This window comes from Terrapene carolina, unplaced genomic scaffold, assembly GCF_002925995.2.
Source record: "Terrapene carolina triunguis isolate 2854851 unplaced genomic scaffold, T_m_triunguis-2.0 Scaffold84, whole genome shotgun sequence".
Taxonomy (NCBI): Eukaryota; Metazoa; Chordata; order Testudines; family Emydidae; genus Terrapene; species Terrapene triunguis.
The window spans coordinates 2,044,644-2,059,383 of NW_020664435.1; the positions used below are offsets into that span (position 1 = coordinate 2,044,644).

A 14,740-nucleotide genomic window follows, 5' to 3' on the forward strand; every position below is an offset into this window, starting at 1 on the left:
CCCAGAAAGAAGCAGCACAAAGGACCAAGGGACACAGATTTTGAATCTGGTATAGATTTGCATGAGAGGGAAGCTGCTATAAATGTGAGGTGTCTTGCAGAGGACGCTGGGACTTGTCAACATAGGAGCATTGATCCAGATCGGCAGAAGCCCGGCTCCACCCCTCCTCTATCTAACTCACCTGGCCAGTGAAGTTAAGGGGAGCAACTAGTTGGTAACAAGAAGACCAAGTGTGTTTGTGTGTGTATGTGAGTGCATGAGTGTAATATAGATCATATGCATATGATACCGTGTTGATTGATGCATGTATTTCCAATGAATGTAGCGTTTGCCTTATTTCCCCTGAAAAGATCCTGTTAAGTACTTTAAGTACAACAACCCCACCTCCCCTGCACCCAAACTCCCCCCCTCCCTGTCCGCTGAGCTCCAACCACTTTCACTTGGTCCCCCCTGCAGACTCCCATTGCCCCTGCACCTGGCACCTCCCTGAGCATCCAGATCCCCCACTGAGCTGCCTGCACCCAGACTGCCCCCCACAGAACCCTCTTACCCCCATCTGGATACCCCCACACTAAGTCCCTCTGCACTTGGATCCTGCTGCTGGGCTGAGCCTCCCTGCCCATATCTGGTGTACCTGACGCAAAAGGGGCAGGGCCCCAGGGTGTTTCTGAGGCAGGCCTGGCCCAGTGCTCTGTCAGGGTCAGGTTCAGTCTCACTGCCACGTCCCTGTCCCAGGGGGAGTGGGGGAGGCTGCAGGGTATTCTCCCACCTCCATGCAGCCAGTGGCCTGTGCTCCCCACTGCCATGGTGGAGCTTCCACATTTATTTATTATAAAAAAAATCAGAATTTTAAAATATTATGCACAGAATTTGATGCAGAATTCCCTCAGGAATATGGGGCACTGTACAGCTGTGATGGTGGGACTGTGAAGGGGGTGCTGGACAGTAGGGGATCTGTGGGTGGGGGAGCTGGGCAGGGGGTATGGTGTGCAGGGTGCTGTGTAGTTGTGATGGGATGTCAGCGGGAGGGGTCTCTAGGCAGGGGGTGCTGGGCATAGGGATCTGTGGGGGAAGTCTCTGGGGGAAGGGGCACGCTGGCAGCACAGGGCTGGGCGTCTAACAGTTTGGGGTTTGTAAACAGTGCCCTTGTGCTGGGCTGAGTGGGGCCACTCCCACTGTGCCTCATTGCCCCCAACTGCCCCTTGCTCTGCGGACGGCCCCCCATCACATGCCCTATTTCCCCAATGGGGGCCCACAAATATGTTTGGGGCCGGGCCCACAAAAAGTTAATCCGGCCCTGACCTCAGGGCATACTTTCTGTGTTTATTTAAAAGGAATACAATGTCCCCTTTGCTTGCACTTCTAGCTCCCAAATAAATATCAATTGCTGGGTAGCTCCCAAGTATCAGGGGGTAGCCGTGTTAATCTGTATCCACAAAAACAACAAGGCGTCTGGTGGCACCTTAAAGACTAACATTTATTTGGGCATAAGCTTTCGTGAAACCCCCACAATCCCACTTCTGTGGGTTTTTTTACCCACGAAAGTTTATGCCCAAATAAATCTGTTAGTCATTAAGGTGCCACCCGCCTCCTGTTGCTGGGTAGCTGCGTTCAGAAGTAGTGAACGTTGATTTCCAGCTCCGAGAAAGAGCAGCGCGGGGCTCCCCAGCCAGGCCAGCTACTCCCGGTGCGGGGTGAGGAGACATTGCCAGGCCCCCACTCCCAAAATCCCGCGGAAGAAGTTGCAGCAGCGGGCGCTCAGGGGCGTGCGGCTCCGGCGTGTGCGGTTACAGGCAAGGCCTTGGGGCTAACAGGGTGAAACCCCCAACGTTACACGCGCGGTGGGAGCCGCTAAACTCCGGCCGGTTCCACTCGGCTGAAATCAGCCGCGCTGGGGTAGGAGTGCGGGGCGGCGGCGTAGCGAGCCTGGGGCCTGCCGCTGCGGAGGAGCCCGGTAACGGCGGCCGGGCCTGCCCCGCGGGGGGGGGGAGATCGGGAGAGTCCGTTCCTCAGCGTGTGCGGGGCTCGGGGGCCTAGCCCCGCCGTCCCTCGGCACCGGGACCGTTATGTTCTGCCTGCGAGAATTAAACATCCTCCACCGGGGCGCTTGGGCACGGCAGAGCTCTCGCGCATGCGCGGCTACTTTGACGGCTAGGGGTGCGCGCGGTCTCTTTCTTGGTCGCGGGCTGGAGGAACGCGCGAGGTGACGCGGCTGCGCGCGAAGAGGGGCCAGCGCGCGACCCGGAGCGTGGGCGGAGGAGAGGAACCTACTCGGGAGGTGGGAAGGTGACGGCGGCGACCCCGCCCCTCAGGCCGCGCCTCCTTCTCCTCCCTCTCGGGAGGGGGGGGGTCACTGAGTGTCGGCTCCCTACGCGCGCGCCCCGCGATGGGGCCCGAGCTCCGGCAGGCGGGGGGAGGGGCCGCTGTCACGACGCTGAGGTAAGGGGGCTGGGGGGCCTGACGCGGCACGGCGGCTGCTGGCCTCCTGCGTATCTCGGGGGAGTGTCAGGGCCTCCGCTGCCCTCGTGGGGTTCTGCGCTCACGGGCCTTTCCTTGGCCCACGACCCCGGGTGGGGACAGGCCGGGAGCTGCCCGCTGAACGCGCTAGCGGGCCGGGCTGGGCCGAGACAGCGATCGGTTTCCACGTGGCTCGTTTAAAACTTCCCGCGGGATCCCGCTGCTCTGCCGGGCCCGCTGTCTTAGGGAGCCAGGCCGGGGGCGGCGCTTTCCCGTCACACGGTGGATGGAGCCCCTGCCGCTTTTGAAGGCAGCCCTTTTTGTGTCCGGATTGTAACGCCCGTGCTGTGCGGGGCCAGGTGACTGGCGCTGCCCACGCCCGCCTTGGCTCGGACCCACCCTCAGAGAGACGGGATTTTAAACCAGTCACCCCACGGAAACGCAGCCCGCCAGGAGGGGCTGGGCTGGGCTGATGCGTCTGAGCGCCCTTCGTGGGGTCTTGGGGTAGGGCTGCTCTGGTCAGGGTCTGGATGCAGACTGACCTCCCCTGGGCTGTAATACTTGAGGCTAGTTTAGGAGATGTTGGTGGCCTGTCATACACAAGAGATCAAGCTACATGGTGCCCTCTGGCCTTATACGCTTTGGATGGTCAAGAGTTGGAAGATACTTGGCTTGTGTTTTGTAAACTTCTTCTGTATTTATGCTGAGAGTGCAGAAGCGTTCTGGCACCCTGCGCTGCTCATCTGGAGACCCAAACGCCTCCCTTCCTGTGTCTCACCAGAGGCTTTGATTTGGAACTGCAGTTACATGACTGCATCTCAGATCTGTTACATAATGCAGCATAGGCCCAACAGGTGTCTGTCTGAGGCAGCAAAATGTTTAGTCACTTGTTAATGGTGTGGATTTCAATGGTGTCTTTTAAATATTCCTGTTGGCAAATCGGCCCTGCTTCATTCTCTCTTGCATAGAGCTAAAGACTCGCATTTTAGATTTTAATTTTAAGGCAGTTTTTGCAGTCTGGAGATATCTGATGAAGCACCCAGCAAATTCTATTTTAAAAACCTACTCAAGTCTTTGAATTTTTGTATTTGCACTGCTTATGACCACTCTGAATTTGCCTGAGGTAGCAAAAAGCCACACAACCAGCTCTAGTGTTGTACTCTTAACCTATGGAAATGTTGTAGCTAAAATGTTTATATGAATGTTTTAGTTCATTCTGTATACACTGTTGTTGAAGTAACCATGCTGCAGTCTGGCCAGTTAGGGAAATGGGTAGCTGCTTCAGCAGGCATAAGACTAGAATCTACAAAAATCTTTCACCAAATCACACGCTATTTTAAAGAGTATGTTGGGGTTTTTAAAATTGTTTTAGAAAAGTGATCAAATTGTTGACTTAACTGGTTAACCATAGCAGATTTTGTGCTGCATGAGAAAAGTGAATATTTCCTTTGTATTTAAACTCCTTCAGCTTTTGCCTGTTCATGACATCTGTCACTCTTACTAACATTGGTATACCTGGAATGTTCAGTTGTTCAGTTCAGCATACTGCTGGGAATGCTCACAGCAATCAAGTGCTCAGTTAAATGTGAGAAACTGACAGCAGTGACTACTTATACACACACTATGCTGCTTCCCTTGAGGAGCCAATTATGCTGAACTATTTTATGCCTTTCCAAAAGGGAAAAAAAAGGCCTACATACATATTAGCCAATACCCTTATACTTGACGTAGGGAAGTGTTTGGCCCTAGATTTATGGAGAATTCCAAAAGTATTAAAGCAAAAATTATTAGGGCTGTTTTTAAAAATATATGGTGAATGGACTATTAAAACACAATTTGTTTCAAGCTTCCCTAGGTATCACTTGATTAACACTCTATAAAAATTGAAAAAATACATTAAAATTTAAAGACAGATTTGTTTTTTTTAAAATGCAGTAACTTTTTGCATGTCACTCTCCCTTCATGTTACGGTTGAGAAGTAAGGCTCAATAGGACTATGAAACCAAATATATTCACTTTGAGTTCTGAAGTGATAAGGCAAAAATGATGCTTTATTCCCAAAGACTTTGGTGTTACAAGTGGAGTGCAGTATAAATCTAGTTTGTTTGAGGAAATAAAGTTGTGTTTTGCTCAGACACAACTGTCTTTTGATTAGGGTGCAGATGAAATAATTCTGTGTGTGTTCAGTTGATCAGTTTAATAACATAATTAATACTGTAGCCAACACCAGATGTTTCAGAGGAAGACGCAAGAAAACTGCAGCAGGCAGTTATGAGAGAATCTGCCTCCAGAAATACTCCCTCCTAACCCTCAGTAGTTAGAAATTGGCTTAAGCCCTTCCAAAACTGTTTGGTGGCTTTTGGTTGGTTGGTTTATTTAGTGTTTATTACAGTAATTCTAGATTTTCTTGTTATCCATACAAAAAATTGCTAATTTCATTTTGAAATCTGCTAAGATTTTTGCCTCGATATCTTATGGCGCTGGATTCCATATCTAATATACATTGTATGAAAAAATATTTTCTTTTATTGGTTTTGTATCTGCCACCTGTTTTTAAGGGGACACAACCAACTTGAAAACTTTGTTTTAAAAAATTTGAAGTTAAATGTAGCACCTAAGATAACTGGAAGAAGTTTGGGTGGAAAACTGTTTTGCTTTATTTTTGTTTTGTTTTATTTTGTGGATTTGAGGGCACTTTGTTCATAGTCAATTTCACTGTTTCCCCCTTGTAGCCAATCAATTTCTCCTGTGCTGAAAAGACAGTTATAAAAAACAACAGTGAGATTGAAAAACATTTTAAATATATCAAAGGACTTTTTTTAAAAGCCATACTCACCAGAAACTGGAGTATCTTTAAATTATTCTGTTTAAGATTTTCAAATAGTGTCAGTTCAAATCCACCTATATTAATACAGAGTACACGTTTTATCACATAATTTACTAAAGGATACTTTTTTCCTGTAGCTTAGGAAAAAATCTAAAAGCATCCTTGTGTAAAACCAAATCCTGCATTGTGGATTTTCTTAATTGTTCATTGCCACTGTTACTTAAATTGTAAAACAGTTTTTTAGAGAATTGAAAGGGGGAAATATACATGGACACAATCATTAAATATACTTTCTTTTTGTATTCTTCTTTAAGTGATCTAGCGGATGTCTGAAAGTTGACTTGAGCATAAGCAGTGAGATGTTTTGCCATTTGGGGGCTGTGAGGAGGTAAGATTGATTGCCAAATTAATCTACCCTTTAACTTAGTAATTAAAAGCTGGAGGTTTTGTGTTTAATACTTTTCAATTTTTCTCTGAATCGGTCATTTGTTATCCATGTGCCATTTGACATTTTTACCACAATAGCTGCAATACACATTCAGTCATCCAATGGAGGATGAATAGTTAGACACAGGCTAAACAGAACATAGGTTTGAGTATGGCTTTATTGGGTGAAATAAGGTGATATAACAAAGCTAAAATTAAATATCCAAAATATAACTGAATTCTTATGCTATTAAAGTTCAGAATTACAGATAAAGTGAACTGTAAGGGTAAAGTAAATTACTTTTAACAAAGATATTCAATGCGAAAGCTACAGGAAAAAGTTATGTTTAATAGATTTTGACAACAATCTTCAACAGGGAGTATTATTTCATCAATGATTCTGTCTTGCAATCCTGTTGCATAACATCTTGTAGCAGAGATTGTGTTTGATAATATCTTTCACAATAGTGAGACTGCCCTACTCTTGGTGGTAATGATTTTGCTTTTGAACATGAATCCCTGTCTCTTCTTATCCTCCTTAATCTGAATGCGGTTTTGGGGAAAATTGATCACTCCTTGAGCAAGAAGCCAAGGACACCTTCTTTGCATTTTTTTTCTCTACATAAATTTTAATTTCTTAATTTCTCCCTACAGCTATGGGATGCCTCAAGATCTGTCTTCCATCTTTTCTGTGTATATTCTTCATTCTGTTACATAGGTTAATTATGGTCTGTGAGTGTTCCTCCTTTGAGTAAGTTCAGAATAGTTTTTTGCTAGGATCCTCAGCCTACCTTCTACCATGGTAATGTTACATATAGCAGTTTTATTTTTTTTGTTTCCCATCTATCGCCATTTTCTCATTAAGATCTTGGATAAATGTGATTTGTATGTCTCAACCTTTTTTTTTTTTTTTTTAAACTTATGAGGAAAACCTTGTACTTTAGCCAGAGGTAACTTTTAAAGATGGGAACAGGTAAGGTACAGGGAGCCTAGGCCCCTTGCCAAGCAACTATGAAGGGGTAGGGTGCTGACATTCTTGTATGGGTATTATCCATGGATCTTTTTTTCAGACTATCTTTTGTATGAGCTTCTAACTGTGTCTGATTAAATGTAAAGTACTTAGATTTTCCCTTCCAGACACTCCTTTCTCTTACTGCCTCAGAGCCTCCTGGTTACTGCAAAGAAGTTGTATATGGGAGGGGTAACTTTTACTACTGTCCTTTCCTGAATAACAGTGGTGAAGCTGACCAGTCTTGGTAATTTCACTCTGATTCTTGACAAAACTAGGAGTAACAGAAGAGGTGGTAGAGTTGTCTCTCTGCCAATACAAGACTGTGTTGCTTTGGTTTACATTTGGTTCACATTTCAAAGGTTATTTTTTTTAACTGTAAGGGCTCCCCATCTTCGTCAGAGAAAGCTTTGTGCTTGTCATGGTCAGATGAATTCTTCAAGCCCTGCAAGTTTATTTGAATCTTAAATATTCACCTACCCTTTTTTATTAGCCTCATCAGTTGTTTTGTTGTTAACTAAGGGCAGGGCTTAAATTCAGCCAGAGCCATCCAGAACAGAGCTCTGGTAAATATTTTCAAACCTGCGGGAGCCCTGGCACCAAGCCCCGGGAAATACTTGGGGAGAATTTAAGCCCTGACCAAAGTGTTAGAGATACTGACAAACAAGATCAGGGTCCTTATCTCAACTTGAGATCTCAATACTTGTTTTAAAAAAATTGTTAAAAATAAAATTTAGACATGCACATGAGACTCTGATATCTGACCTTGTTTTAATTGCTGGATGGAAAGGTATTCACATGAATGAATCTGCTGCCCAAGTGGTGTAAAAGAGATTTGGAGATGACCCTAAAATGTTATGGATCTATGCAAGTTCTATTTTAATTTGACTCACTATTTAATGATTTTGGAAAAGAAAAGATGGCTCCCAAAGACCAAACCATCTGGTTGTTATCTTCATATTGCACTGACTTTCTCTTAAGTTATTTGATTTTCAGAATATCCATATTTGCACAGATCTTGGCTTGTAAAACGTTCTTGGGTCGTCTTTCTTGGGTTTGTTGATGATGGTTTTACTAGATCTCATAAAATTTGAACTAACTGCAATTTGACTATGGTGTTTGTTTGCAAAGGCATTTGGCAAGTGCAATAAAACTCGATTGATTGATCTCCCTTTTGGTCATCTTATTTCAGCCTTGCAAAATTATCAAGATAATTTTAACAGTCCAGGCACATACTCTCCTCCCCAACTCCCCTCCCCCTCCCCAAAAAAACAAAAAAAATCTGTTAGCCAACTTCTTTTATAGGGTAGGAGTAGACAAAAAGAAATGTTCATCACAATTTATTCTCCAGTAAAATTACTCACCCCAGGAAATCAGGTGAATGGAGTTTTATAAGGCTGTCTTATTATTTTTATATGGTCATCATTTCTATGTGAAAGATATGCAGTTATGCCTCTTATCTTTCATTTATTCGCCTGTCTCGAGTTTATCAACCTCTGACCATACTATGATTTTGTCTGCCTTGTATTTAATTTTGTGAAGTGTGGGGTTTTGGGGGGGGGGGGGGGGGGGTTTTGGTCTATAGTTTTAAATTTATACAGTGTCTTTCATTTAAAGTGTTTTACTGCTGAACAGAACTGAAGTGCTCTTCCATCAGCATTCACATTCAGTTTGAAACTAAGATGATGAAGGAAAAATGACTTCTCATGGTAAATTAATTAGTATGCTATGTGAGATCAGTCGGGAAGGAAAAATTCCATTGTTAAACATTTACCATTTACACGCTGCCCTTGGTATTTATAAAAGTGCTGTCCTGTTCATTTAACACAACAACTCAGACAACTTTGTACTATGGTCAGAAACCTTAGTGATCTTTTACCCAGAATTTGCCTTTTCCTCTCATTTCTCTAATCTGCCATGCAAGTCTGCTCTTTGTCATTTCCAGAATGTTGCCAGAATTTGCCCTTACTTCAGCTCTGCCTCCTGAGAGCCTTCTGGGGCAATCAAGAGTGCTGTGGTTATATAACTCTGCCACTGCAGGAAATGTAACCATATCATGTTCATTGCATCTTGTTAGTTTTCACATCAGTTCAGAATTGTAATCCCAGTATTTACAAATTTCTAAAACTAAAGACACACTATCTCCCATTTGCCCACTACTTGCTCTTACAATCTTGAACTCTCTCCTTTAATTGTCCACAATTGAAGCTCCCCCTTTAACTTGTGCTTTCTGATCTATCTAAATTTCTTCATCCAAACACTCCCTCTCTTCAAATCTTACTTTATACAATCTTCTTCATCTATGATGGAAATTAAATCTGTCAACATCCCTCTTCTTCCCCCTGTTCTTGCATCTTTCCTCACTTTCAGCACTCTCATTTTCAAATAAGCTTATTTTCTTTCACTCCAGTCTACCTCCTTACATCATTTTGTCTTCTATACAAGAATATGCTTGGGAAATGAAGTAAGTTTGCTCAGGATTAAAAATAGCCATGGCATGTGGTTCTCAGAAGTGAACAAGGGATGCCTTCTCTGTGTTGAAATATGATTATTTCTTCTTCAAGTGCTTGTTCATGTCAATTCCAATTAGGTGTGCACATGCCACATGCACAGCAGCCGGAAGGTTTTTCCCCAGCAGCCTCCGTTGGGTCGGCCTGGGCGCCCCCTGTGGTTGCGCCTTCATTGCGCTCACTATAGGGCCCTGCCGACCCGCCATCCCCTCAGTTCCTTCTTACCACCTGTGACAGTTAGCCTGAATGCTCGTGGCTCTTGCTCTGCAAGTGCAGTTCCCCTAGTTTCTTTAACTTCTTCGTGTAAATAGTTCATATATAAAGTATAGTTAGTGTTAGTTTTAGATAAGGTTTAGTTGGGGGGTGCACCCTTTGGTTCCCCCCTGTGATGGGTTGGATCACAGAAACCCCCCTGGGGCTACCAACTGATGTGCTAAGACTACTTCTACCCCTGCTTTCCCTGCCAGCTTGGGACTCCAGCACCCTGTCTTGTTGAGCCAGACACATCAGTCTGCTCCAACACAGACCCAGGGTCTGAACCACGTGTCCCAAAGCTGCAGACTTAGCTGAAAGCATCTTACAGAAGTGTTCCTGTCTTTAACGCTCAGATGCCCAACTCCCAATGGGGTCTAAACCCCAAATAAATCTGTTTTTACTCATAAATTGTTCGCCCTCTATAACACTGATAGAGAGAGATGCACAGCTATTTGCACACACACACACACACACCAGTATTAATACATACTCTGTGTTAATTAATAAGTAAAAAGTGATTTTATTAAATACAAAAAGTAGGATTTAAGTGGTTCCAAGTAATAGCAGACAGAACAAAGTGAATTACCCAGCAAAATAAGATAGAACACGCAAGTCTATGTCTAATACAGTAAGAAAACTGAATACAGATAAAAACCTCTCCCTCAGAGGAATTCCAGTAAGCTTCCTTTTACAGACTAGTCTCCATTTAGTCTGGGTCCAGCAATCACTCACACCCCCTGTAGTTACTGTCCTTTGTTCCAGTTTCTTTCAGGTATCCTTGGGGGTGGAGAGGCTATCTCTTTAGCCAGCTGAAGACAAAATGGAGGGGTCTCCCAGGGGTTTAAATAGACTTTCTCTTGTGGGTAGAGACCACCTCCTCTCTCCTATGCAAAGTCCAGCTCCAAGATGGAGTTTTGGAGTCACATGGGCAAGTCACATGTCCATGCATGACTCAGTTTTTACTGGCAGCAGCCATTGTTTACATGCTACCCTGAACGTCCTCAGGTAGACTTCTTATGTGGATTGGAACCTTCCAAGATTCATTGTCCTTTAAGTGCTTCTTGATTTGCACATTCCTTTCTCAAGAAGCTGACCAAATGCTTTACTAAAGCTACTTAGAAATCAAGCAAGTACACAGCCAATATTCATAACTTCAAATACAACAATGACACATGCATACAAATAGGAGGAATGTATTCAGTAGATCATTACCTTTACAGAGATATGTTACATGGCATGTGTAGCATAAAACATATTCCAGTTATGTCATATATACATTCATAAGCATATTTCCATAAAGCCTCATGGGGTACACCATCACACTCCCCCTTTTTTCCCTGATACTGGGGCATGCCTCAATCCCCAGGGTTTAAACCCTGCATAGACTGTGGCAAGCATATGCCAAAAAGTGACCCTCATGTTTCCTGCCTGAAGTGTCTGGGGGAATGCCACTTCAAGGAGCGCTGCAAAATCTGCAGAGGTTTTCGGCTGAGGACCCAAAAAGAGAGGGAGCAGCACCTCAAAGTACTGCTAAATGAGGTTGCTTTGCATGCCCATTCGGACCCCGGCTCAGCGGAGCCAACGCTGAGCACTTCGGCACCAGGGCACAGTGCCCTGGAACCGTCGGGACATGAGTCGGCACTGAGAAAGGACTCCAATAGAGACTCTTGGCACTGGCAGGCATCTCCTCATAGGAGCTCCGCGCACTCTCATTCTCCAGTCCCCCACAAGAAGAGAAGACCTGAGAGGGGACGCTCCACCACGCCCAGAGCAGCGCTGAAGGAGCCCGCCTCTATGAGACCCGCGTCGGGTCACACAAGCTCGGCATCCACATTGAAGGTTGCGTTGACTCCTGACTCTCCCTAGGACCAGTTGAGTCTGGACCCCCTCCCCTCCCCTGTCTGGGAGAACCGTGACTTGCAAATACCGTCCACACTGGAGGCATTCGAGGCAACTGAAGACCTGATCGCCCTCACAGCACTGCCCCCCCCCCCCGCCCCCGAAACAGGACAGGACGCCCGCAGCGGTCTCAGCACCACCCATGAGACCTGGGCGCCATCTAGGGGCAAACCGGAGATAATGCCGTGCCAATTGCCATCCCCTCGGCACCAATCACCGGTACCATCAACAAGCGTGCAGGTAGGGGAGCTGCACCAGTCCCCTAGCCCTAGATGCCGCTCTCCAGCACAGACGCACTCTGCTCCTCCGTGGTCATCTTACAGAGTCCTACTGCTCCCGATCCAGGAGGAGCAGGAGTTTGAGGTCCCACAGGCAAGGATACCATCTCCAACCGAGACCGTGGCCGGGTCAGTGGCAGCCCCCTGCCCAGTGACCATTTTGGACCCCTGGACCTTCCGCCAGGGCCAGAGCCGCTGGTCCTATTCTAAGTCGGCGACATATGTGCCCTCAGCCTCCCAGATGGTCGCTGTACCTCTGGCATCAATGTCAGCCGTGCTCGCTGGGGCACTGACAGCGGCACCAGCCCTGGCCGCCCTGGTACCAGCTGCACCACGAGATCCCCTCAGCGCCGGGGGTAACAAGCAGGAACCACTCCCGACTAGGGCCTCGTCGTCCTTCTCGCCTGACAAGGCAATGGTGTGCACATCAATGGCCCCAGCCCTAGAGGAGGGTGCTCCAACAACTGATGCACAGGGTGGTGCAAAATGTGGGCACCCAGGCTGAGGAGGTGGTCGAGTCCTCTGACCCGATGGAGGACATCCTTGCCCCTTCTGGTCCCTCCTGTATCGCCCTGCCTCTGATATGGACCATACAAGAGACCACTAAGATGTGGAAGACTCCAGTCTCTTTGCCACCAACGGCAAAGTGGAATGAGTGGAGGTATTTCGTTCCCTTTAAAGGGTTCGTGCACCTCTATACCCACCCTCCACCAGACTCCCTAGTGGTAGCCAAGGCGAATGAGCGGGAGCGGCAAGGCTGCTAGGGCCCCTTCCCAAAAAATCGGGAGGCAAAAAAGATGGACCTCTGGGAGGAGAATTTATGCCACTGGGGGAGCTACAATTCCGGATCTCTGACCACCAGGCTGTCCTCAGCAGGTACAATTACAACTCCTGCAGATCGATGGCCGAATTCACGGACTTGTTGCCGGAGGACTCCAGGGCAGAATTCTCTCTAGTGGCATAAGGAAAACTGGTTTCCCTGAGTCTCACTTCAGGCAGCCCTTGATGTGGCAGACTTACTGGGTATAGCCATGAGACGGAGCACCTGGCTACAGGTGTCTGGGTTTCCTTATGAGGTCCAGCAAACAATTCAAGACCTCCCCTTTGAGGGTTCGGCCCTGTTTTTGGAGAAAACAGACTCCTGGCTTCATAGCCTGAAAGACTCAAGGGCCACCCTCAAGTCTCTGGGCCTCCGCACTCCGGCAAACCAGCAGAAACATTTACACCGCAGCCCCCCACCGTCTTTATACCAGCCTCAAAATAGGCAGGACTTCTCCCGCAGGTGGGGTAGAAACAACAGAAAGAGGCCCCACTCTTCAGGCCAGGGCTCTGGTCAGGCGAAGCAGTCTGCTGGCCAGTAGCAGACCTTGTGAAGATGCTCCCAGGGGCGATGCACCAGTCTGGACACTGGATCCATACCACCTTACCTTCTCGTGCCGACTGTCCCCTTTCTTCCCTGTGTGGGCCTGTATTACATCGGATCGCTGGGTACTCCGCATGGTAGAAAGGGGATAGTCCCACCAATTCTGTGCCCTTCCACCCCCCTTCCCTGTCCCTCTTCAGGGACCCTGCTCATGAGCAACTCCTCATACAAGAGGTGCACTTGCTCTTGTTGCTGGGGCAGTGGAAGAGGTTCCTCTGGAGCTGAAGGGCTAGGGCTTCTATTCCCGGTATTGCGCAAAACCGGAAGCCAAAGGTGGCCTCAGGCCCATTCTAGACCTGAAAGATCTCAACAAGTTCATGAAGAAACTGAAGTTCCCCATGGTCTCTTTGGCCTCCATTGTCCCTTCCTTGGATCCAGGGGACTGGTATGCCACCCTTGACTTGAAGGATGTTTACTTTCGCATTTAGATTATGCTGTCCCACAGAAGGTACCTCAGATTCATGGTGAACCTCAAGCACTACTAGTTCACAGTCCTCCCATTTGGCCTGTCAGCGGCTCCTCAAGTGTTTACCAAGTGCATCGCAGTTGTGGCTGTGTTCCTGTGCAAGCGATAGGTACAGGTGTTTCTGTACCTCGACGACTGGCTAATCAAGGGCCGCTCCAGGACGCAAGTGGAGGCACAACTTGGCTTCATAAGAGCAACTTTCGACGAACTGAGCCTTCTTCTCAATGCGCAAAAATCAACTCTGTCTCCCGTTTAGCAGATAGAGTTTATAGGAGTGGTACTAGACTCCACACAGGCCACAGCGTACCTCCCGGAATCGTGGTTCCGGTCCCTGGGTGACAACATTCAAAACCTCAGACAGTTCCCTACAACCACAGCAAGGAATTGCTTGAAGCTTCTGGGACACATGGCCGCTTGTACCTATGTAGTACAGCACGCTAGACTCAGACTCCGGCCTCTTCAGGCGTGGCTAGCCTCGGTGTATCGCCCAGTTCGGGGCGGTCTGGACAAGATCGTCACTCTGCCTCATCCAGTCCTCAAGTCCCTCCTGTGGTGGCTCGACCCGCAGGTAAGGTGTGCGGGGCTCCCCTTCACCAGACCTCACCCATCCCTTTTGATGGTGATGGACGTGTCAGCATTGGGGTGGGGGGGCACACCTGGGAGACCTCAGGACACAAGGTCTCTGGTCCTAGGCGGAGCTCTCCCTTCACATCAACATCAGAGATTTGAAAGCAGTCCGCCTAGCATGCCAGACCTTCCGAGTTCATCTGGAGGGGAAATGTGTATCAGTCATGACAGACAACATGACAGTGATGTTTTATATAGACGGAGGTGCACGCTTCTCTCCCCTGTGCCAGGAACCCCTTAGACTGTGGGACTTTTGCATAGCTCACTCGATCCTCCTCGGGGTACAGAACGAGTTGGCAGACTATCTCAGCAGGTTGTTCCACGGCCATGAGTGGTCCTTGCGCCCGGATGTCGCGAACTCTATTTTCCAACTCTGTCTCCTGCCCCTCCGCTCACAGCGCACTCCACGAGGGCACAGGCTTCATCAGCTGCATGTTCCAACCCAGGAAATATGCAGAGGAGCGACATGGTCATCAATACACATTTTTGCCTCGCATTACGCTATTACCCAGCAGGCCAGAGATGATACAGCCTTTGGTAGAGCAGTGCTACAGTCAGTGAAC

The 14,740-nt window shown here is 47.4% G+C and overlaps 1 protein-coding gene across 1 annotated transcript in view; it reads left to right on the forward strand.

Annotated features, from left to right (window-relative positions):
* Positions 1-2,348: 2,348 nt before the first annotated feature.
* TCAIM (T cell activation inhibitor, mitochondrial) overlaps positions 2,349-14,740 on the forward strand; it is a 46,614-nt gene continuing 34,222 nt past the window's right edge. The window contains exons 1-2 of the mRNA XM_026649352.2: positions 2,349-2,439; positions 5,599-5,672. Of these exons, the coding sequence (XP_026505137.1) occupies positions 5,644-5,672 (29 nt within the window). The 5' untranslated portion in view covers positions 2,349-2,439; positions 5,599-5,643. The remainder of the gene's footprint in view (positions 2,440-5,598; positions 5,673-14,740) is intronic.